The following is a 24,877-nucleotide window of genomic DNA, read 5'->3' as shown; positions in this document are numbered from 1 at the left end:
GGCTTTTCACGGCCTTTTGAAATAATTGTTTCATGAGAAACGTAGATTTTTTTTTGAAAAGTAGGACAAAAAAACGAAATTATTCAAAAACTAATTGATTTTCACTTCACGCGTTTTCATGAGGCTAGCCGCGGCTTTTCACGGCTTTCACAAAAAAGCCGCGGCCAGCCGCCTTTTTGCACAGCCTTGTTTATTTCCATCCAAAAAACGAATTAAACTGCATTATCAGCAGTGGACATTTCCTCTCAAAATTTTTTCTCGAGAAAAATTTCCTGAAAAATCTTGGAGAGAAAGTTTTTCACGGCTGATAATGCAATTTAATTCGTTTTTTGATTGCAAATAAATTAATTTATTTTTTATTTGCCATTTTTATTGCAAATTTATTACGTGCATAACCCCATTAAAAGTTTGATCCTCAGCCAAATAATTCAGCAGCGAATTCTTTTTTCTAAGATCTCATGTTTACTGGGGCGCGATTTCTGACCCGTTGTCTTGGACCCCAGTGGGCCCGGGTAATTATATATTTTTCTCTAACACTCTATCTATCACCGTTCCTTTAATTCTTGTCCCCTGTCCCAGCTTGTGGAGCTTTTTACCCGTTACATGTATTACGAGCACATATTTTTATAGCTCACTTTCTCATTCCCAGTTTGTCCCGTTTACACTATTTATTGTCGAATTAAAAAAAGTGGGACCTGGAAAATTTCGCGGGCGGCTTCAAAGTCAATTTTCTAGGCCTTGCCTCAAAATCACTACCGTAGTAAGCGAAACTTATTTCTGTGAATCCAGTGGGATTTTCTGGACAAAATTTAGATTTCTTGGTATGAAAATGATCGCTAGCATCTCTAGCATCTGTTTTTCATCGAAAAACCGAACTTAATTGCGAAAGTAGCTCGAACGAGGCGAAAATCTGAAATGTTACGTTTTTGCCGCACTTTTTCGTAGATCAAAAAAAGCTACGATTTTCAAATTTTCAGGTCCCACTTTTTTTAATTCGACAATATTGTAGTCAGAGTATTATTTAGAAGCAATACTAGTGAATCAGAGAATTTCTCTAGAAAAGAAAGAACACATAAGATGCAACGTTCCCAAATTCATCAGATTCCCTTTGTTCATGAAACCATTTCTTTTCCAAATCAATTCTTCTCCATTTCGTCTCCAATTCTCCAATCGTTTCCAAATCTCAAATTCGCGCCATTTGCAAACAAGAAGGAGGAACTGTGTGAAAAAAGAGAGTCCAGAGAAATGTGCGAAGAGACGCAGGCATTCCCGCGCGCCTGTTTTGAATTTGCCTTCCGTTCACTTTTTTTTGTGTCGCCCAAGATTTGATTTTTACCATTCGAGACCAAGTATTCTGTTTAGTTTTAGTTTTTTCAGTAAGGATGAGCGTCGACCCGCTCATTGTCGATGCCTATTTACGACTAACAAACCGCTTCGCTTCGGAATTCGGAAATGAAACGGAATCCATCAGTTCTCTCTCGGATCTCTGGGAGAAACAAGACGTCATGGTTTATCGCTTGATGTAAGCACACCCATAAATGAATGTTCATGTTTTTAGTTTCTTTTACTTGTCCACTCATCGCAAGCTAACTATTAACTTTCAGGGGGATCGATAAGAAGTCAATTGGATCAGCCGATCGATCGGCGGACTTGTTCTACGATGTTCTTCACCGAAAAATTAGGATGGGAAATGGATCTCTAGCCGAAGCATTAGATCCCAGAGAAGCAGCTCGTGGAAACCTCCTAGAAATCTGCAAATTTTATGCTCTTATCCTCGAAGTCTTACGCAAAGACGACTCGAATCATCTGACGAACATACTGGAGCCCTTAGCGCAACAAACTGGATTCAACAGCAGTGTACTTCTGGATACGTTCACACACTTTGACAATCTATATTCCGAAGATACAGTTGACGAATGGTGGTCGTGTCTCATGTCGACGGACGATTCTGAGTTGTTGAATGGGCTGAGAACACCAACTAGGAACAGTTTGAGTGCAGCTGCATTCGCCACACCCACAGCAACAGCTCGTCGTCTCCGTACAGCCACATCTACTGCGCGTAGAAGTCCTATAGCCGAAGCAGTCGATTCGCCAACCATGAAGTTCATGCGAAGCGAACGAGATCTGAAGCAAGCGAAGATTGCTGTTCGCGTTGCAGAGCAGCAGGCAGAAGAATTGGAGCTGGACAATCGAGAGCAAAAGAAGCAGATCAATCAGCTGAAGTTGACGTAAGTTATCATACGTTTTAACTGAAACAGCTTTCGTTATTTTAGGAACGAAGAGTTGAAAAGAGAAATCGCTGAAAAACGAGAGAGCGCGGAAGACGCGGAACTCCGTGCTCAGGAAACATCGGCAGCTCTCGAAGCGAAACAACAAGAAGTGGATACTTTGCGCCAGCAACTAGAGAAATGTAGAGAAATACTCCGTTTAGAACAACGTCATCTAGAAGTTTCCGAAGCAGAGAAAGAGACCATCGCTTTAAAGTTTGCGACTGCGTCGGAAGATCTTGAAAAGTGTATGAAGGAGATGAGAAGGCTTCGAGATTCAAACGAGCAAGAGTCTGATAGTTATCGCCAAAAAGAACGAGAACTCACCGACAAGCTTCGAACCGCCAAAACCGAGAACCAATACCTTACTGAGCATCTGAGCAACCTAGAAATGCATAAGACAAGTCTTCAGGCTGAAAATGACCGCTTGAAGGAAACCGTCGAAGAACTGAGTCTTACTTCCAGTCGCTACAAGCAGGATGCTGACAATGCAATGACTACGTTGGGTGACGAAAGAGAACGACTCAAGCAAACTATATCCACTCTTCAACGAGAACATGTGGAAAGAATGAATATGTCCAAATCGACTATCGAAAGGATCCAGAGAGAACTTGAGGAAGAAAGAAAGGATAAAAATGAATTGAGTTCGTTGCTCAATGAATTGAATGAGAAAGCGCTCGGTACGGACAAGGAAACTCACGACCAGGCCGAAGGATTTCTATCTGCAAGAGCTTGTCTCGAAGGAGCAAAGAAACGTATCCAGCAACTGGAATTAGAATTGAAGGGTAAAGAAGGGTTCAACGCAGTTTTGGAGAGACAAATCGAAAAGTCCAAAGAAATCCTTCAAACTGAGCTGATGATCCGAGAGCAATCAGCCATCCAATTCCACAATGTCAAGGCTGAACTGGAAGAGCAATCGGTAAATAAGGATAGGGAGATTGTCTTACTGAAGGAAAACATGCAAAATTTGATTGCTAGACATCAGAATCAGATGGAGGAACAGCAATCAGCACTCAAGGCATGCGAGAAGCAAATCGAAGAGCTATGCCAACAAGTTGAGGAACTGACCTCAAAAAGCTCCGAAGTCGGACAAAAGAACTGCTTTTTGGAGGAGAGGATCAGTAAGATTTCAACGTTTCATTACAGTTTGTCATGTTAAATTTTTCAGAGCTCTTCGAGAATATGCCGCGATCGCCGACCAGAAGATCCGCTTCGCCCGACAGTCTCCTGGAATTCGTGGCGACGGAAGAGCCTGCAGAGACTGAGGAAGAATCGAGAAGAAACGTCGAACAAACTCCACGGAAATCAGTTGCGTTCAGTGTCGATCTCAATTTGACTGAAAAGGGAACTCCAATTGGATTCAAGGTAGGTTTTGTCCATGCATGAGAGGCTTCGGGCAGTTTGAGCAGTTTTTCGAGATAGCTTGATAAATAGCAACTTTTCTATTCAAATGTTCGATACATTCGTGTTTCACTGTAGAACCTATATAGAGAAATGTTGATTTGCAGAGCAATCCACGTGATTCGATATGTTCCATGGACTTCTTCGACCGTAGTTCAACGGCGCGTTCATCCATGATCTCAGACACGTTGACAATCGGCTCCAACCAAGATTTCAAGACCCCATTCACTCCATCAGGAACCTCGAAGGAAAGAGTCTCATTGTTGGCCAGTCGAAACGAAAGCGTCAAACCGCACTTGCGGTCAGCTTACACCGTCGAAATGTCGAATGTGAATTCGCCGTCGGGAGATGAGGAGAACGTTCGAAGAGGTGGTGCTGCTGGAGAGAAGAAGCAAAAGAAGAGACGTGATTCCATCATGTCTATTTTTAAGAGCAAAAACTGATCCATCCGTTACTCCGCTCTCTTTGTAAATATTCATAATTAACGATCTGTGAATAGCCTATCAGCATTCCATTTAGCTCCATTTTATTTGTTCTTATTCGCTATGTATGTCCTCTCAAAATATGAGGAGGACCAATAAACTATTCAACGATTTGTTTTCCAGTAAATAATTTTCAAGTTAAGATTTGGTCATCTTTCCCATCTATCAAATACTCTCTTTAAGCATCGGAAAATGGTTTGAACAACTTGATAATTAGATTGATTTAAGGTGTCAGACCAAATAAAAACTGAAAATATTTCTCAAATTTTGTTTCTTAGTCAGAACCAAAAGTTTCCAATTTTCGAAACATTGCAAATCTACTGAATCTGCATTTGTGCGTTTCGGTGTATTTCCACACTGCGACGGAAACTTGCACAGTTTATAAAATAGCATCCCCCAATTTTCAAACAAACTGAATTTAGAATCGATCCGTCCCCTATTCAATACTGATATAACTAAAAAATATATGCTGAGGATCGACTAGAATGGCCGAAATTAAAACCGACGACAGTGCAAATGACAGTTCCAGTACGTTACGCGAGTTTGTTATCCGTGCTCCCGAATACTGTATTGACAAGGTTTGATTTTTCAAGTTCACTCAGTTCATGAAGTTCTCTTTTTACAGTATGTTCGAATAAATGTACCGATTCCGCTTCCCGAATACACTTATTTGGAAGATTGGGTTGGAAAGTTGAAAGCGCAATCATCTGGAAAGTTTTTGGATTACGAAGGTGAAGTTTAATGATACAACTAATGTTTCAACTTGACAATGTTAATCAGATGCCAAAGAAGCTCTTCGAAAATTCATCTACGACGAAACGGTCAGATATCAAAACCGCCGTACCACTTTTCTCATCGACGCAGCAGTGAAGAAAAAGCGGGAACTGGGTATGCCTTTGGTTAGATCCACTAGATGTTTCTTCATCGACTCGTTTCTAGTTTTCAGTTTCAACCATCTCGTAACCGAAGACTCGTTGAGCCTCGTCGGAAACCAGCGGTTCCTTTCGAGGAAAAGTTCACCTACGTTGTCGAGCAAAGTTCCAGCGAAAACTTGCTAACGTTGATGAGAATGGAGGTATTTATGAAGAAACAGATGACAGATATGATCCGAGCGAGGAACTGGGAAGTCGAGCAGTTATCGAAGCAGTGCGAGAAGCTTGTCGCGGAAACAGGAGATTCGGATATGCACCCACACAAAATTAGTATTCTAAACGAAAAACTCAGGCAGGTAAGTAATTTTTGTTGTCTTGTGTCGGTTTCATAACTGAGTCGCTAATGTAAACAGATTGCTCGAAAGCTCAGTTTATTCAGGTCCACACAACGTATTCATTCCAAGTGGCAGATCTATGCGACTCCCAAAAATCAAAGTACCGAACAGCCGTCGATTCGTTGTATGCTCGTGGTAGCATTCCGGCCGAATTCCTAGAAGACGTTATTCTCGATGATCAAGCGATCCCTCGTCCCGTCGCACCAACATCTGGAGACCACGCAGAGGGAGTCAACGAAAGTTTCACGATTTATGTCGGTGGGTTATTCTTCTTCCTCTTTTTTTCACACATGCTGCGACGCTTGATCTCATGCGATCGTGAACCTACTCAGCAGCTGACATCTGCTCCCCATTTCTTTGTAATCAGAGACGAGCAGTTCCAAAAGCAAAGAGAAAGAAAAGATACTGAGAAAACTCGAGTGGAATCCCCCGATCGCTTTTTATCTTTTTTCACATCAAACTAACACAGAGCCTATCTTTGTGTGTGTTTTCACTCGAATACTCGGCAGCTGTGAATGTGTAAATATAAAAAGAATACATATTATAGTAAACAAAAAGAATATCACTTGCACATTCGTCACGGCGTAGAATCTCCTTCTAATTCTCCTCGAAGTTACAGGATCGCAACTGAAATCTATGCATAATGTTTGTCTGGTGACTGTTGACCGGCTCACAGACTTGTGCCAAACACTGGAAGGCGATTGGACAACATCAAGTAGATTGGAAATGGCTACCAAGTTGTACAGCAGAAATTTGAGTGGAACGACGCTTTTGGTACCTCGCGATCCTATGAATCATATCAATTCCTCATCTGACTTTTTCAAAATTTTCGAGCAGTCTACAGAATTGCATTTCGATAATCTCGGAGAACAGTTGAAAAAAGTCGTAGTATCTGTAAGAGTTTTTGGCTTCAGAAAGACCAATCATCTTCCAATTTTCAGAATCGAACTAGAAACACATGGCGTGCTGATCGAATTGACGAGGAGAGTGCAAGATTAATTTCAGAGGGAAAGCCCGTTCCAGAACAGCCAATCCCATCAAGTGCACTTCGTCAGGACCCAACGTGCACTGTTGGCGATGTCTACATCACCAGGCATTCGAATTTGCATAAAGTGCAAATTGTCTACCATCTCGTTGTGGACGAAACACTGCAGTCGGTTGAAATCAATAGCCGTCATCCATGTCTTGCTGGTGTCCGAAATATCATCAGGATAGCGGCGCGCTATAACACAAGCACAATTCATATTCCTCTTCTTTTGATTGATAGACCGGATGAGGTGAGTATTAGCGGAAGAAAGAGAACGAGACTGAAAGAAAAAGAAAGGAGAAATTGTTCTTTTTTCAGAGCACAACAATTGCGTGGTGTCTGAAGCGAGCTGAGATGTTGTTCAAGTGTGTTAAGGGATATTTGATGGAGGTGAGTTAGAAGCTGACGAACGCCCACGCCACACATAGAACGGATGTTTCTTCGTTATTTTTTTATCATTCAAAAACCAAGTTAATCAATAATTTTGCAGGTATGCAGTGGCATGGATGTTGAGTCGTTGCCCCACTACAACGTTCATTTCGTACTACCATCTGGCCTCTCTCCGACCATATACGCCGCTATTAGCCACATGTGCACTAACATTTTTCAATTGGTACCTGGAGTATCCTCATGATTTTTTTCTAACTTTCAAATGTTTGAGTAGTCGGCGAGCAAGTGCATGCTCACTGCTCTTTCTCTCTATTTCCCTCCTCCATTCCCACCAGTTCTTGTGTCATGATTATGTGATTCGACTACTCTAAAAATATATCAGCATTTTTTCTTACGGTTTCGTTTTTTTTTGCATAAAATTTATTTTCTTTTTCGATTTTGAACATCGATTTTCGCAGAATGGTTATCATGCCTGTTTTCCTATCTGTTTTCTCTGCCTTCCATGGTTCACTGGCGTTTTTTTAAATCCTTTCATAATCCCTTTTTGAGTTATGTTCTCATATTTTTATCTTTTTCCGATACCCGTTCCAAAGTGCACACTAATCCCATCAAAAACTGACTGCAAAGTGCGGGGGAGCAGTGACAGAGGGGTGTAACATCTGTCTGTCTCTTTTATCTTGAAATCTCTGTCATCTCTTCCGCTTTTTTTATATACGAAATAGCTATCTATATTTCTTTTCACTTCCAGACACCCCCTGACCTCGGAAAGAATCTTTTCTTTCAAAGACACTCTGAAATCAATTCAAGACATTCGTTCAGTGTTCTACAATTTTTATTTTGTCTAACAATTTCTCAAGTCAGCGCACTTTTAAAATTTCTTTGCACTTTTGTATTGTGTTTGTCGCTAAATAGATCATTTCCATTACGCGCAGTGTGTGGCCTTGAGCCGAAATTGTTGAAATATCTCTTTTCTTTCAACCTATCTTCTACTTCTACTTCCGTATCTTTATCAATTGCGAAATTCGTTTTTTACCTCTTCGCTCTCCACGCATTCTATTCTATCTCGGCAATTTTGGGCCTGTAGGTCAACTCTGTCTATCTAGTATTTATGATAGTTATAACTTTCGGTTCTTCTAATATATTGTAAAATGAAACCCAAAAATTTGCCGAGGTGAGATGCAATGCTCCCCATTAGATTTTCATTCAAAACATCAGAATTTCCCATATTTCAGAGAAATCTATAATCCATTCACTAATAGAAATAGGAAAGGACGCTTTTTGTTGTGCAAACGACTGAAGCTGCGCCCGGATAACTATCTAGAAGAGTACTGTGCCGATTTGGAAGTTATCAATATCATGGCTCCAATCAGACCAGCAGAGGAGGCAGAACGATGGTAAGTATAATTTTTAAAAATTAAGGTTAGTTTAATTTTCAATTTCAGTCCTCAACCATCATTGTCCGAAGAGCAAGAAGCCAGTGAATATTTAGTGGCTCGATGTAAGAAAATTCGTACCTCTGACTACATGCTCTTCTCTTCCGACGCCCTCGTCCATATTGCCTCTGATTCGAAAGCATCTGAGAAATACACGTGGCTCGGCGAACGTCTTCGGCTCACATTCAAAATGATGCGCAGTGATTCCCGTCTTATTCGAACAATGTGTCACAGTCATGGACTTATGCAGTGTTCCAGCAAAAATCCTCAGGTCAATGTCATTTGGATGGGTGCTCCAGTGAAAAGTGTCAAAATGCGAGAATTGATGCCATGGCAAAGACTGAATCAGTTCCCAAGATCAACAGAGCTAACGAAAAAAGATCGTCTGTATGAGAACATAGAAAGATCCAAGTCAATTTTCGGAGAGGCTTACGACTTCGTGAGTTTAATTTCTGGATTCTGGAAAAAATCAGTTCTATTTTAGATACCAGAGTTTTATGTCACTCCAAGAGAGAATCAGAAAATGGAAATTGCATTCGATCGAGTATTGAAGGAGGTTACTGCGGCTGGTGGCGAGTTGTGTTTCCCAGGAGAATTTATTGTGAAACCCACGAATTCGAGACAAGGAAAAGGAATCTTCTTTGCCAACAGTGTAAGACGAAAGCCGTAGATAATATTCTAAAATTTGAATTTTTCAGATGGCAGACATTCCAGCTGAAGGACCTCTTCTCGTATCTCGTTATCTGAAAGACCCATATCTCGTCAACAATCACAAGTTCGATCTCCGTATCTACGTGGCTGTCACCTCTTTTTATCCACTGGTCGCGTATGTCTATTCAGAAGGACTTGCTCGTTTGGCTTCCCGACCATACGATACATCAGCATCGTCTGCAGATAGCAACGAATATGTTCATCTCACTAACTACAGTATCAATAAAAACTCGACATCATTTGTCCGCAATGAAAGTATGTCTTCTGAAGATCTTGGACACAAATGGACTCTCGGAGCATTGTTAAGATATGTAGAGAATGAAGGAAAAGATGCAAAGCGTAAGTCTAGCAATCAAGCGACAAATTAATCATAACTTTCAGTGCTCATGCTCCGAATTGAGGATCTTATCGTGAAGAGTCTTCTCTCGATCCAAAATTCCGTTGCTACCGCTAGCAGGACAACACTTCGATTCGCTTGCACTAATTTTGAGCTGTTCGGATTCGATGTTCTGGTCGACCAAGCACTCAAACCATGGCTCCTGGAAGTCAACCTGTCACCTAGTCTTGCTTGCGACGCTCCACTCGATTCTCTTTTGAAAACACGACTCATCGCTGATCTCCTGAATCTCGCATGCGTTCCACTTCTAGACAAAAAGATTATTGACAGTGTGACACCGGCTTTGAGGAAATCGATGAACGCATCGCAAGATTCCGAAACATCAGATCCCGATGAGTTGGAATTAGATCCAAAATGTGCAAAAACGCTGAAACGAAGGCCTGTCGGATTGAAGAGAAGTGTTCTCACCAAGAAGATTGTCAGTGGTAACACTTCTCTCATTCCAAATACTGAGAAGAAGTTCGATCAAATTGTGAGAAAAGTAGAGTTGGAAGAAGGAAGACGTGGAGATTTCATCCGAGTTTTTCCAAGAAATGGTACATGGGGAATGTATAGTCCTGTGATGGAAGACTTAGGAAGCGATGATTTCGATGAACGACTGTTCGCTGAAGTGATCACGAAGAAAAACATGGTAATAATTGGTTTCTTCTCAGAATTTACATAGTTTGACTCAGGCCCTGATACTGAAAATTTGGCCGACGAAATATCAGTGGGTGTAAAAATCATATAAGGGTCCCCCCTTATGTGCTTTTTGCATTTTTTCCAAAAATATCAGGGGGTGAAAATTTTCATAAGGGTCCCCCCTTTAGTGTTTTGTCTCAATTTTTCAAAAAATATCAGTAGGTGTATATTACATAAGGGTCCCCCCTTACGTCTTTTTCAAGTTTTCAAAAAATATCAGGGGGTGTTTACCACTCGTAGTTGGGACTGAGATTGACTGAATCTAAAGTTGCTTTCTTTTTCAGAAGAACTCGTCAGAACAAATCGCGACATCAAGTAGTAGCAGTTCTTCTTCACATTCCACATTCTCATCATCTGCATTCTCTTCGATGCGCATTGAAGAAGTCTCTGATCTTTTCCATGATGTTATGATGGAATGCAGCAAGTACCCATCACTCGCTGACGTCCCAATTGAAGTTCGTGAGATCATTTCTCCGTGGTACGAAGAGGCAAGCGAATACACAAAGAAGATCACTCAAGATGGAGAGACCTACGCCAGTAAGCTGCCAACGATACGATCCACTGCTCGTCTTCGAACCAAAAGTTGTGCCGAATTTTACGAAGTACGCAAAGTCCAGATGGCCAAAAAGAAGGAAGCCGAAGCAGCAGCTGCCAAGTAAGATACTTACCGTAAAACCTCTAATAGAACGACCCCCCGGATCGNCCACTTTGAGCCTATATATCTCATTTTCTGTGANAGATATCAAAAAGTGGCTAACTAGTAAAATGTTGCTGATATCCTGATAAACGTTTTACTAGTTAACCACTTTTTGATATCTTTCAAAAGAAGTGAGATATATAGGCTCAAAGTGGACGATTCGGGTGTCGTTCTATTAGAGGTTTTACGGTATTTTCAAATGCACATATTTTATGTGATTTATTTTAAGAGAAAACGAGCCAGTTGTTCTTCAAGCAGTTGCTGCGAAACGAGTGGTCTAACCAGTTATTCCCTATTGCTTGCCCATCTACACTACTCATTTTATCTTTTTTTTTCATTCCACACAAATATCATTCTCATATTTCACACCACATTTATGCCAATTTTGTTGATTATTCCAATTTGTTGTGAACTGCGAATAAAATTGAATTATGCTGCTCCTTCTTTCAACAAATCAATAGAACTCAACAGCAAGGAACTAAATTCCGAAAGTTCCGACCATTTTCGAAATGAAAACCGACCTGAATATTCCGAAAAATCAAAAAAAAATTCCGAACAATCCTGCTCCACAGGAGACATGTGATGAAAAATTCTTAAAAAAAGCTAAATGAACATTTTTATTGAAAATCCGGCGAATGTACAACATTTGAGAAAACTTTAGAATTGGAAAGGAGTGAGATTTCTATGGAAGTATCCTCCGTTGTGTGAATTATTCAGTTGGTTGAAACTGCACACCAACTCTGACGTGGATTGCTCAACCTGAAACTGATAACATTGTCAAAAGACGGCATATTTGAAATCTCACCGTCAATGCAGCTTGTTTGCCTCCCATATCAGTTTGAACCCATCCTGGACAGAAGTTGACAGCCAGAATGTGCTCATCTTTCATATCAATGGAAAATGTTTTGGCGAACATATTGACTGCAGCCTTGCTCATTCTGTAGGCCAAACCCTCGAACATTCCAGATCCAGTTGTATTCTCAGCAATCGATCCGAGGCCAGAAGAGATGGTAACAACTGCAGCACGAGAAACCGAAAGTTGATCACCAGATACTTTTGATGAAGCTGTTTTAAGAAGTGGAAGGAACTTCTGGCTGATGAGGACGACGCTGGTGGTGTTGACATCAAGTTGTTCAGCAATCTTAGCACGATTTGGTTCCTAAAACGTTTATCACTAATTCAAAATAGGCAAATACATACTGTAAATGCTCTAAATCAACTATGCATTTAATTTATCTTGGTTTCTGTGAAAGATATCGAAAATTAACCGACTAATAAAATATTGTTGATGTTATAATTAACATTTCGCCAGTTGACCACTTTTTGATATGTGCTACGGTAAATGAGATATATAGGCTCGAAGTTCGATGTTTGGGGGTCATTCAATTAACGGTATTTCCAAAGAAACATACCGATTTGCTCCCATACTTGACTGCAATTCCAGCATTGTTCACAAGGAGGTTCAATCCATCTGATCCAACAATTTCAGAAACTTTTGAAACAAAAGTATCAATCGATTTGTCACACGTAACTGCCAATGGAAGAACATGAAGACGTGAATCTTTGATGGCGTTCAATTCCTGAATAGAATTCGTTTTCTTTTTCTGTAAAAAATTGAATTCCACTTACTGTAGCCTTCTCAACATCTCTGGCAGTAGCAATAATATGACGAATGTTCTTATCCTTAATCAGTTGTTGGACTAGTCCAAGGCCGATTCCTCTGTTGGCTCCAGTGACTACGACACTTCCTGGTGACATGGTTAATAGAGTAAACTGAAAATTGATGTTTTCTGAACGATAACTGGAGAACTGGGCTAGGGATGGCTGCTATATATACGTGATTGCCTCAATGACCAAGGGTCGAAAAGTGGGAGAGAGGAAAGTGTCTTCCCCAAGAAATGATGACATAGAGGAAAGAAGAGAACCTAGAGAATAAACAACTGAAGAGACCCAGAAAACTGTAGTCACATTGTGGTTTGTTTGTAGTCACAAAACTCAATAGAGTCACAAAAATATGGGACGGATGAGAAAATGGATGGGGTGACAAAGGGATTGTCACCATCCAATAGGAACAAACTTAATTACGTGCCTTTTTAATTTGAGCCCTTCAACAGAACAGTAATAAAGATGTTATGGCCAAAAAACAGTCATATCTCTTCAGAATGGAGACAACACTATGGAAGGTAGCAAAACAAGGTAGAGTCGATACCAGTATTCATTTGGTGGCGATTTTGAAATACAGTGTGTAGCAGGTTCTTACGTCCATACATGTTTAACGTCATAACTTCCGAGCTGTTAGAGGTATCAGCCTAATTTTTTGAAAATCGGATTGGAGACAACAAATTAAATCTAGTGGACAATTTTTGTAAAGAAACATTGAAAACTACCCGAGTTATCTGGAAAAGTTTGAAAATATACCTTTTGCAACCGTCACAAGCTTTTACGTCCACTCCAAATATCAGTAGATCACAACCTCCAGCGAAGAAGGAGGTGTCTAATTTTGATTATGTACAACTAAAATCATTGTAAATAGTTGTTTTCATTACGTGTTTCTCTTTCTTTGAGTTTGTATCATTTCATGGGATCTTTTGCTTACTGATGCTGGAAAAGCTTCAATCGGGGCAGTTGGAGTAGCTGGATGGACCAATAAGCTATTAGAAAGCAACGAAATCATTCACATTGCCATATCGACTATTTTCTCATCCGAAAAACAAAAAAAAACAGGATCAGCTCAAATCCTGCCCTCAAGATACCTACCGACGATTACAAAATACGTTGTCTCAACTTCTTTCAAAAGTCATCGGATCCAACTGGGGGAAGGTGTTAAAGTTTAACATGATCTACCAAAATATGTTTTTCATTCTAAAAAAGCATCAGACAAAATTATCACCGTTTATACCACTAAAATTTTATTAGTTGACAAATTTCGAGTATCATTTATAGGAACCGAGATAGTTACCCAATAAATAAAACAACAGATGGTGCGTCTTCGGCGCGATTCAACCTAGTTCTTACTCGTTCGCCCTTAGTTTGTCACTTTTTTAATAGGTTACGTAAATCTTCATTAAATTTTCGAGTTTTTTAAACCTTTCACACGTTACCCAATAAAACTCGCTCCTACCTCTGTCCACGTTGAACAAATTCCACGTATTGAAAAAAAATAATCCTTTGGGGAATCCCACTTTTTGAATTAGTTTGATAATTTTCACTAGCACTTTTTGACTGCCATGAAGCTCCCTGCATAAGCTGTTTATTGTTTCATTTGCTTTTTTCTTTCGATTGGTGGTCGGATGCGAAAAAAGTTATAAAAGACCCTAAGAGTCGCCATGTTTGGTGGTTCATGGCTAGGTGAATTCATTTTCACTGAACGTCCCCATTTTGCAAAAGACCCAATCAAAGAAAAAAGAAACAAAATGAACAAAAACAATAAATAGCGACCGTATATCTTTTTAGGAGAGAAAAAGAACTATTGAAAATTAGAAAACTGTCTCCTAGGAGACGGGGGTTTTGTGTTGGTGTTTTCCCCCAGTGAAAACCCATTTTCCCTTTCATGTACTGAGCCTCTACGTGGCGAAAGGGATCAACAGACAAAAGTCTGGCTAATGCCGCGTTCAAAGTAGCCTCCAGGAACTGGAAATCGCGTCCAAAGCTGTCAATTTTTCCATGTTTTCCATGGACTTAAAACTTCGATTTCCCTCATGTACTGAGCCTCTACGTGGCGAAAGGGATCAACAGACGAAAGTCTGGCTAATCAGTACACTTTTGAAACTTGTAATTTTTCATAATTTTTGTTGATATGTTCAGGAATTTCAGGAAAAAAAAATCTATATTTGAAATTATTTTCAATAAATCTTTTTTTTAATATCTTCCATTTCATTTTTCTCTTTTCCAAGCCCGTTTCCAAGAAGGAAGAATCAAAATTGGACACCTCCGCCTTTGCTGGAGGTCGCGATCTACTGATCTTTGGAGTGGAAGTATAAACTTGCGACGGTTGCAAAGGGCTATTTTCAGACTTTTCCAGATAATTGTCCACTAGATTTAGTTTGTTGTCTCCAATCCGATTTTCAAAAAATTAGGCCGATACCTCTAACAGCTCTGAAGTTATGACGTTAAACATGTATGGACGTAAGAACCTGCAACGCACTGCACTAAAAAAGTGTTCTTGAATTCAGAATCAAAATGAATTCAATGAATCACATAATCGCCATTATTCTAGTACAACGAAAATGGGCAAAAAATTTGGTGGATACAGCGATTTTGGGGTACAAGGGATACAAAGTGATTGAGGGGTACAAAATATTTGGCGAAATCATTGTTTTTGCAAAATAAATGATTCGGGGGTACAAATTTTTAGTAAGTTGTATATTTCGTATCTTAGAATTAAAATTTTGCTCTCAAACGTGTTGCAACTTCATTTAGGTGAAAATGGCCGCCCGAAAACGCCCGTCACCCGACAGGGTAACGGGCCGCCCTACACCCGCCCGACACGCCCGGTTTCGTGGTCCAACAAAATTATGTCTCGCTGATTAAACGCGCACCGCACTTTTTGAGATATTTTTTGACGCAAAAGAATAAATGAAATTTAATTCGGGCGTTTCAAAATATAGGGCGACGGCCGGGCGCCACACCCGGGCGGGTGGGGCGTTTAAAATTCGCCGGAGATGGAAAGCTTGTTGTACGGTTAATAGACAGTTGTACGGTGTAAAGACAGTTGTACGGTTAATAATTCTTTTCGACAATTTCTGTGTTGAAAACTTTCAAACAAGTTGGAAAATAATTTTTTCTAAATCAAAAACGCCAGCAGATGCTGAAGAGGCACAAACCATCAAATTACTGCTATGTGCAGCCGAAGGACGACCGACGGGTCATCGACAGACTATCGACGGACAATCGACCTCTTGGAAAACTTATTCGAAAGTTTTTATTTTTCGAAATCAACCAGAGTAACATTATTATATTCTTCTACTAGATTTTAGAAACATGATAGAAGTTAGGTAATTTTCCTTTCAACGACTGCTAAATTGCAGTCGATGTGAGCTGACTGGTTATGACTTCTGTGGGGTACCGAATTTCTGCAGAATAGAAAATTTAGCAAAAAATTACTTATAAAATTTTCACAGAATGAAAGTCCTGGGAATCTTCACAATTCTGAAGCACAGTTGGTGAAGAATAGCTAAATGACAGTCGAAGAGACGAATGTCCATTGTGCTCTTTACCAAGTTTTTATATTTCGTATACTATCATAACAGATGATCTTTTTACGGAATCATACGAAAATAGGTTTTTTTGTAGTCCAGTTAATAATTTATAGAACAATAATTTATTGAAAATTGGACTTAATACGGGATGACTGAAAGATCTCTTCTGAAATATCCTCCATTGTGCTCTTTACCAAGTTTTTTGAACGCTTCGACGAGATTTGAAGACGCCTGCTCAATCTGAAAAGCTCTAATTTTTAATGGGTTCTAATTTTCACAAAAAGAAATCAAGGTCCTTACAGTGAATTCTCCTTTTCCTTTGCTCATTCCAGTTTGAACCTTTCCTGGGCAAATTCCAGCCGTCAAAATATGATCATCTTTCAAATCGATCGAAAGAGTTTTGGTAAACTGATTGACTGCACATTTTGTCATTCGATATGCCATTGCTTTGTACTCTCCAGACCCAGAAGTGTTATCTGAGATGGATCCCAGGAATTCAGAAGCAATATTGATAATAGCAGCACGAGAAATCGACAGCGAAGCGTCATTTTGGAGATTTGAGGCTTTAATGATTAATGGAACAAGAGATTGCGTTAGAATCATTGGTCCAATCGTGTTGGTTTCAAATAAATCATTCACAACTTTTCGATCTGGTTTTTGTTTTGTTACATATGGAAGCATGACGGCAGCATTATTGACAAGAAGAGTCAATCCAGAATCTCCAACGATTTCATACACTTTTTTAGTGAAAGCAGCAATCGATTCATCACATCCCAATGATAGAGGAAGAATGTGAAGACGTTGATCAGAGATGGATTTCAGATCCTGTAAATGATTTTGAGGAACTTTGATTTTAGAATTTCAAACCTACTGTTGCACTATCAACATCTCTGGCAGTTGCAATCACATGTTCTACGAGTGGATCGTTCAAAAATTGCTGAACAAGACCAAACCCTAATCCTCTATTAGAGCCAGTAACAACAACAGTTTTTGGGGACATTATTGAATTTCCGAAATAAAAAGGTGATGAATGACATATATTTTCTTATCACTGATGATTCCTTGCGTCTCGTTATAAAATAAACAACGTGGCCTTCAGATCGATGACACAAATTTTCGACCAGTCGGGAAAATAAATAAATGTATTTAGGTTGAGTTTATATTTTTGGACTTGATATAAACGACCAGTTCCGTTTAAATATATCGAGATCATGATATCTAACAGTTATAGTATTATATTCCTTCAAAAAACGCATGAATAACATTATCTTCACTATTAACAATCACCAAATTCTGTCTGTGTGTCCGTTTGTTCCCGGTTCCACGACCCTAGCGAAGTCCCCAGTAGACCGAAAATTTTCAAATTTTCACAGATGATCCGAAATAGCAGCGAGATGATGCCCGTCTATTTTATGTTTCGAAATTTTGAGTTTGACGCCTTCTGGATCCGTTCTTCTATTTCGAGAAAGAAAAAGTTCAGTAAAATTTAAAATTCTGACTTTCTGAATCCTCTAACATCTCAAAAACTGAATTTCGGAGATTCTGATTCATGAAATTTGATTAATTTTTCCGAAAATGCGAAATTTCTAACCTTTCTTATGCTTCAAACATTTTCGTTTCACTCTGAAATTCTAAAATTCTAATTCAGAAATTTGGAAAATTGGAAAAACGGGAACTCGAACATACCGAGATTTGAAACTTCGGAAAGTTTGAAGTTGGAAATGTCCAAAGTTTCGGAAATTCAGAAGTATAAAAATTCAGATATTCGGAATATTACGAAATTAAACAATTTGAAAGTTAGAACACTCGAAATTTTGAAAATCCAAAATCTCGAAAGCAAAAAACCAGAAAATCCATATCAGAAAGCCCAAGTTCGGAATTTAGAAAATTCGGAAATTCATAAATTTTGTGAATCAAAAACTCAGGATTGTGTGTTTAGAGAAAATTCTGAAAATCTGATTCGTGATAAAATTTTGGGAATTTGTGAAGTAGAATCTCAGAAAGTAGGAAATACGGAAACTCGAAAATACAAAATAATCTATGAGTTCTAGAATCGCATAATACAAAATAATCTTTGAGTTCTAGAATCGCAGTTCCGAAAATTCAGGACTCCTGAATTTCGAAACTTCTGAAAAAATTATAAGTTGTCAAATTTCAAGATATTCGGGAATTCAGAAAAATTATTAGTTCTAAAAATTTGGAAATTTTGAACAGTTCGTGTCTGAACTAATGTAAGACACATTTCTGATCTACATTTCTGATTTATCTGTCCAAGCCCAAACTTTATCGGTTAAGGGTGTTGGAAGCGGGAGCCAGAAGGTTTAGCCCCGAAGGCGCATAAGCAGACCGTCACTCCAGTTTATGAAAGTTGACAACACAATCAACTAAAACTTCGTCTTCTGATTCTCTCCGATTCGGAGATGCAAACGTTTTTAGTGAAGCCAGGAGATTGTAGCCGCCGACAGGCGGCGGAAATCAACTGGTTAGAATTATTCTGATTAAAAAAAATTTGGAGCTGTGGAAGAAAGCCGCGGCTGTATGCCTCACAGCGACAAATATGGTAGCCTAAAAATTGTTAAAATTTCTGAGTTTTCTATCTCAATTTTCGTGCGTTTCCGGTCAATTTTATTGCCAAAAATGTTCTTTTTCCGACACAATCGACTAAGACCAGAAAAAAACGAGAAAATAAACCCTGAAATTAATCGTATTTTTAGGTCACTGTAGTTGTCGTTGTGGGACCTTTGGCCATTTTTTACTGTGTAATATTTGAATGCGCGCGCAAAACTCGCGATGCGCCAAGCGATTCTCTTGACACAAATTTCAACGTTAGCGCAATCCTCGTGCAATGGCGACTTTGAAATTCAAAGTTTGAATTTATCCTTTTTTTTTCAGTTCAATTGCTTATTTTTCTATTTTTCTTCAAAACATGTATATTTCAGCTCTAAGAAAATGTCACAAAACTCAACAGATGCAAAACGGATCGAACCACCGTAAGAAAATCAAAGTTAATTTCAATTTACGATAGAGGATGTTTTCCAGGCGGAAGGTCGATTTTATGCTCAAACCACGGTTTACAAACAACGTCCCTGATGTTCCGTTTGATGCAAAGTTTATGCCATGCCCATTCGTTCCTCTCAGCAGGTATATCAATCAATTTGAATTTTTAAAACGTTATTTTTCTAGATTCGTCGAATATAAGCCATCGACAGTCGATCGAGACTGCAAACATGCAATCATTTGTGACGACGATATGGGATTGAGCGTAGACTTGATCGATTTGAGAAAATACGACGAAGATCCAGCTGACTATGTAAAAAAGAAATTCGATGATGGAAAAATGTGTTCCTATTTTCAGGCCATGGACGAGAAAGATAATATACTGCTTGAAGATGAAAGCGCTTCAAAGATGAGTATTAAGAGATCAGCGCAGCACTCGAAACTTGTCCCATGGATGAGAAAGACGGAGTATATTTCAACAGAGTTCAATCGGTTCGGAGTAACGGCTGACCGACAGGAAACTAAACTAGGATACAATCTGAAGAAAAATCAACAAGTTGAGGACATGTATCGTGACAAGCAGAGCCAAATTGATGCGATCAATAAGACATTTGAAGATGTATGTTTTAGGAAAAAAAGGTATTATGATGTTTGAGTATTTTTTAGGTTCGCAAACCGGTCACAGCACATCATACAAAGAAGAACATGAAGCCAGTAGAGGAGTGCTACATATTCCCAGATTTCGAGCACTGGAAGTATTTGTTCACGCATGTCCAATTCGATGGTGACACGATAACAACAGAGTTCGGAGAAGACGAGAAGAGACAGGCGCAAGAAAGTAGTGTTATCAAGGGAATGGAGTATGAAGACAAAAAGTTTGCTGCTCTCTTCGTGCCTACTATTGAAGGTCTCACCCATATGATGGAGGATCTTGAAATGGACCGCCCATTCGATCCGGATCAAAAGTACGAGTTCTTGTTGAGTCGTGAATACGACTGGAAAATGGAGCATGTGCCACCGAGAGATCGCGACGTATTTGTGTTTTATCAGCGAGGACCTACTATGCAATACAATGAGATTGATAGTAACGTCAAGATGACAAGAAGACGGAAGATGTGCTTAAGTAGAAATTCCAAGTTGACAATTCAATATCGTCCGTTCAATGAAACAGAAACCGAGGCTATGAGAAGAAGGGAAATCGAACTATACGAGCAACCCAAGAATAGAAGACAGGAGAGGCTGGAAAGAATGGAAGAAGAAAAGGAAGACGGTAAGAAGGTTTTCCTATTTTAATAAATCTGTATATTTCAAGTTTTAGGGGACAGTTCTGCACGAAGCAGTGATTCTGAAGACGCTAAGCCACGCAGGGAAAAACCACCACGAAGCGGTAGCAGCAGCAGTGCTTCCGGAGAGTCTTCCGACGATGGCTCACCAAAAAAGAAGAAAGCGATTTCCGACAGTGACAGTGATTGACCTCATATTCAATTTTGTTATTTTATTTATGATCACTTTTACCATAATTGTTTCTCTGAAGAATGTGAATATTCATTCCATTTTTGATCAGACGATCATATTTTCCACTTTTATTTCTGAAAAGTGCAACTTTTTCTTGTATGACTCGCAACGGGAAGAAAAAAAAACCATATGAGAACGACCTATCAATTTGTTTGTATAGGTGTCTGCCATGAGCATGTGCTCAAGGTTCGAGCCTGCTTTGATTTGTCTAGCGGCAAGTGAGCAGGCGACAGGATCAAAGGGCGAGACGTTTCAGCAAAGTTAGGAACAGGATAGAAAACCATTCGAATTGTTGATTTGGTTTCAAATGGCAAGGATCATTAAATTCGAGATTTGGAATTTGAGATGACAACTAGCAAATATTAATTAGAGGAGTTGAAAGTATGTTCCATTGATTATCAGACTTGAACCTCGTCTTCTTCTCAATTTTTTCAAAATTTATATAAAGCCTAGGATTCTCTGAACCTTGCTGTTGTTTAGCTACAGTGTTCCTTCTCTTCTTCCATGCATCACGTACGTGGTTTTTTCCTTCCGTACCTGGGGGAAGCCTACGTGAATCAGACAGAGAGCGGAGGCGCGGAAAGAAAAACCTCCAGTTCTATGAAAGTTTTTTTTGTTGGCACACACACACATATACAAAAAGAGCAAAAGAGCCACGGTGCGCTTGCGGTAGAAACAGAAACTGGTAGAAATTGAGAAAAAAAGAGAGAGGAAAAGATAAAAAACTGCGAACGGGGAAAAAAACTGATACAAACTAAAAACCTGTACGGCAAAACGATATTTGATGGTGATCTGTGGGAAGGGCAGATAACTGATTGTAACATTGATTTTGAAAATCTTGAACGAATGAATAGAATTCACTGGAAAAAAGCTAACTTGGGAACTTGGGAGTGGTACTTTCAGATGAAACCAATATCATTCGAAAGCTGAGAAACTAAAAATGCGAAGGGGGACCCCATGGTGACTTTTTTCGAAAAAAAACATGAAAACCTATTGGGATCATAAAATACACAACGTTTTTTGAACCATAATACCTCATAAATCTTTAGATAATATACATTCGAGAAAGAATTCAGCTACTCCTGCTTTGCTGATTTCTGTATAAATCGTTTATTAAACGAATAAAAAAGGATCATTGTCAGCTAAGGGGTTACTGTATTTTTTGAAGGTAAGTTTTGCGATAAACCAAAAGATAATCAAATGCCCTAGGAACCTTTTCGACCGTAATTTGTCACAAATCTTCAGATAAAATAATTTCGAAGGTCCTGAAAAAATGAGCTCACCATTTTCCCTCCAAACCGTCACCTTTGAGTTTATAAATTTCATTTGCTGTGAAAGATAACAAAAGTTTATAAACTGATAAAATGTTTATCACAATACCATCATCATTTCATCAGTTGACAGATTTGTGATATCTTTTATAGAAACAGAGATTATTGAAGTGCAAGTGCTTGATATGAAGGAATTAATAACTGAAAGAAAATTCTGTAACTGCTTTGACGCCGGAACACAATTAACCCAAATTGAATGCAGCTATCTCAATTCCTGTAGACATGTATCCAAAAATACTCATAAAGTTTTTGCCATCAAACTTTTATCATTTTGCAGTTTTTGAAATCTTTTTCAATGAAATACATTAATTTTTAATGAAATATGAAGGCCTTTTACGATTGCCCTTTCACGAGTTTCAGAAAATTTGGACCCTGCAAAACCTGAAAAATAAACAAAAACCAACTAGTTCCAAATATAGAATTTTCAAAAAACCTTGCAAAATGTTCATGACTATCTTGTGATACTTCTTCTCCTCCAATCATTCAAGATAAGTTTACGTATCTACAATTTACAGCACGCGTCCATCGGTTCAAAGGAACAAGGAACACATCAAATGAAAAGGTGAATGATGGTACTGGACACAATCCATTTGATTAATGATATCTGAAAGTGAGAAGAAAGGGAAAAGTTTAATTAGGTCTTCTTTTGTTTCGAGTGTAACTCTCCTCCTCTACACTCTTCGTCTTTTCTGACTTCCAGTATAAAAGGTGTCCTTCTAGCGCCTCCTTTCTTCTCGAATTCTTCTGATGCTAAACACCCCAGCCAGCTGCCTTTTTCAGCATCATTGGCCACTCTCCCTAATTATTGTTAACCTCGAGAATAAGAAAAAAAGCGAGAGAGACGAAGCTAACCAGTCTTTCATTTTCCTCAAAGGTGTTCTTGACTCACTCACTCACTCAATTTCTCGTAGTACACCAACCATACCAATCAGGTTCTTTCTTTCACGCACCGCCACGTTGTCTCCGCCCTCTGCGCAGTGCCCTCCGCTCTGCAGACAGGGGCAAACGTTAGACAAGAAGCCTTGCGCAAGAGGGGAGAGAAGCGCTTATACGTGAAAGTTCACTTTCGATTTGCCATCGATGATTTCACTTATCGGCTTGCCCTCTCCCCCTCCCCCCACCGCGCACTTTCAGCGGATTTCCGCACACTCCGAACAGTTTTTTTTGGGGGGAATCCATCCTTCCTCCTTCTTCCATCCTTCACTCGCTTTCTTCTTTCACTAGTAAAGCTTACCGCCACACCGCGATAGTGTTCTTCTAGTCTTTGTACAGATGTATACAACTAGTAGTATCTCTTAGCTCACTTCTCTATCAATCTTTCTTTTCTAAAATGATCTCAATCATCTACAGTAGGCATACGAGTCTTAAAAGATGGTTGGCTTATTTTTTCTACGATTTTCATTTGTAGCTTACTCATGAGAAAACATCATCTATCTTTTTTTCTTGATTTCTGTTTAAATTGTCAAACGGATTACAAGAAGGGCCATTATCAGTTAAGGGGTTACGGTAGTTTTTTAAAGTTTCGGGATTAACAAAAAGATAACCGAACGCTCTATGAACTTTTTTCCTTACCACTATTCAGATAAAAGATGATCAAAAGTCCTAAAAAATTGAACCTATCGTATACGTACTTCCTCTCATATGACTCACTTAGATCAAAGTTGATGGTTTGGTTGGGCTTCTAATAATTGAAATACGGGGAATATTTTTAGAGGAACTTCTGAAACAGTGAAGGACTTTTTGTAAAAAAAATAAGCGAACACATTTTGAAGAAAAGTTAGGTTTGAATTTTTTGATTTTTACCAACTATTAGAATCAGGAAAAATCTAACTCACTGTAAAACCTGCAAAATAAGGGCCTCCTAACTTTCAAATTTGAGCTTATTTATCTTGATTTCTGTGAAAGATATCGAAATGATGTCAACCAAAAAAATATTGGTGATATTGTGTAAACAATTTATCAGTCGACAAATTTTTAATAACTTTCCCAGCATTCAAGATAATTGAGATCGAAGTTGATGCTTTGAGTGACACTTTATTTGAGTGTTTTTTTTCTAGTTTTTGAACGTTCCAATGTGCTTGAAAATTCTGAACGAAAGGACAGTTTAAGACTCTACAAAAATGTATCTCCTTTTTTAAAGTATCCATGTATTTGAGATCCATGTGAGAAATTACCGTAATCCGAGCGCCTTTGCTTATCAGTCGCTTGCCATCCTTCTTCTGAACGAACTGCTGTTTGTTGATATTTTATAAAAGTTCTAAGAGTACCCTTCTTCTCAATTTTTTCAGAGCGGAAGTGTTAGTTTCGAGTTTACAACATGATTGTCTGTCAGCAGTTGATACAATGCTTCATGCAACCGCAGAAACCCGTTTCCCCCTCTTCTTTTCCCCCATCTTTTGTGTCCTTTTAGAGAGCCGATTGGAATTGTCATCGAGAAAGGTCGTTTTCAGAATACACCATTCTAGTTTTCCTTTTTTGAAGATTCTTTTTATTACTTTAAACGCCTATAAACCAGGTCAGAAGATCGTTCGAGATAGAAAGTGAGTTACCGTAAAACCTCTAATAGAACGACACCCGGAACGTCCACTTTGAGCCTATATATCTCACTTCTTTTGAAAGGTATCAAAAAGTGGTTAACTAGTAAAATGTTTATCAGGATATCAGCAACATTTTACTAGTTAGCCACTTTTTGATATCTTTTGCAGAAAATGAGATATATAGGCTCAAAGTGGACGATCCGGGTGTCGTTCTATTAGAGGTTTTACGGTATTCTTTGAAGCATCACGTGTTTTAAGCTTTTAAAGATTGCGTTGATAGATTTGATCTTGGATTGATTCAGTAATCAAGATCAAACTATGTTCTTACTCGATCAGCTTATCGTAACTTGCATCTGTTCAATGAACTCCGTTCGCCAGCTTTCCACTTAACTAAGCTTTGACCGCGTCTAACAACTGTCCGAAAGAAAGTGAAAGTTTTCGCTAAAATGAAAATTGGATTCGATGTCTGGAATTTCAGTATGTACGTAGTACGATTCCAGCTGTTATTGAACTTTGTTAGAAGATCAAGTGCGTCTTGCTTTTCAA

At 39.0% G+C, this 24,877-nt stretch overlaps 6 protein-coding genes across 6 annotated transcripts; 4 read left to right on the top strand and 2 right to left on the bottom strand.

Moving 5' to 3' along the window:
* Positions 1-1,382: 1,382 nt before the first annotated feature.
* On the top strand, positions 1,383-4,111 carry Cbr-lin-5 (the record flags this gene model as incomplete). The annotated part of the gene is made up of 5 exons (XM_045237512.1): positions 1,383-1,522; positions 1,605-2,228; positions 2,259-3,388; positions 3,436-3,632; positions 3,776-4,111. 5 exons carry the CDS (start codon positions 1,383-1,385, stop codon positions 4,109-4,111), a joined length of 2,427 nt encoding a protein of 808 aa, XP_045097809.1.
* A 524-nt stretch (positions 4,112-4,635) lies between these two features.
* CBG23228 lies at positions 4,636-7,078 on the top strand (the record flags this gene model as incomplete). Its single annotated transcript, XM_045237511.1, has 9 exons — positions 4,636-4,728; positions 4,776-4,881; positions 4,931-5,049; positions 5,097-5,378; positions 5,462-5,675; positions 6,037-6,311; positions 6,359-6,694; positions 6,763-6,834; positions 6,935-7,078. 9 exons carry the CDS (start codon positions 4,636-4,638, stop codon positions 7,076-7,078), a joined length of 1,641 nt encoding a protein of 546 aa, XP_045097808.1.
* Positions 7,079-8,190: 1,112 nt separating this feature from the next.
* Positions 8,191-11,028, top strand: Cbr-ttll-5 (the record flags this gene model as incomplete). The annotated part of the gene is made up of 7 exons (XM_002636496.1): positions 8,191-8,228; positions 8,277-8,706; positions 8,752-8,919; positions 8,966-9,317; positions 9,360-10,038; positions 10,382-10,711; positions 10,983-11,028. Coding segments are annotated over 7 exons (2,043 nt in total), but the record flags the coding sequence as incomplete, so codon positions are not given.
* Positions 11,029-11,410: 382 nt separating this feature from the next.
* CBG23230 lies at positions 11,411-12,511 on the bottom strand (the record flags this gene model as incomplete). Its single annotated transcript, XM_002636497.1, has 4 exons — positions 11,411-11,512; positions 11,559-11,912; positions 12,166-12,333; positions 12,383-12,511. 4 exons carry the CDS (start codon positions 12,509-12,511, stop codon positions 11,411-11,413), a joined length of 753 nt encoding a protein of 250 aa, XP_002636543.1.
* A 3,578-nt stretch (positions 12,512-16,089) lies between these two features.
* On the bottom strand, positions 16,090-16,951 carry CBG23231 (the record flags this gene model as incomplete). Its single annotated transcript, XM_002636498.1, has 3 exons — positions 16,090-16,191; positions 16,252-16,776; positions 16,823-16,951. The coding sequence occupies 3 exons, from the start codon at positions 16,949-16,951 to the stop codon at positions 16,090-16,092; spliced, it is 756 nt and encodes a 251-aa protein (XP_002636544.1).
* Positions 16,952-18,900: 1,949 nt separating this feature from the next.
* On the top strand, positions 18,901-20,421 carry CBG23232 (the record flags this gene model as incomplete). The annotated part of the gene is made up of 5 exons (XM_045237510.1): positions 18,901-18,941; positions 18,991-19,261; positions 19,307-19,567; positions 19,615-20,218; positions 20,267-20,421. 5 exons carry the CDS (start codon positions 18,901-18,903, stop codon positions 20,419-20,421), a joined length of 1,332 nt encoding a protein of 443 aa, XP_045097807.1.
* Between the last annotated feature and the right edge of the window lie 4,456 nt (positions 20,422-24,877).

This window comes from Caenorhabditis briggsae (genome assembly GCF_000004555.2).
Source record: "Caenorhabditis briggsae complete genome, chrV, whole genome shotgun sequence".
Taxonomy (NCBI): Eukaryota; Metazoa; Nematoda; class Chromadorea; order Rhabditida; family Rhabditidae; genus Caenorhabditis; species Caenorhabditis briggsae.
This window is presented reverse-complemented; position numbering and strand designations above follow the sequence as displayed.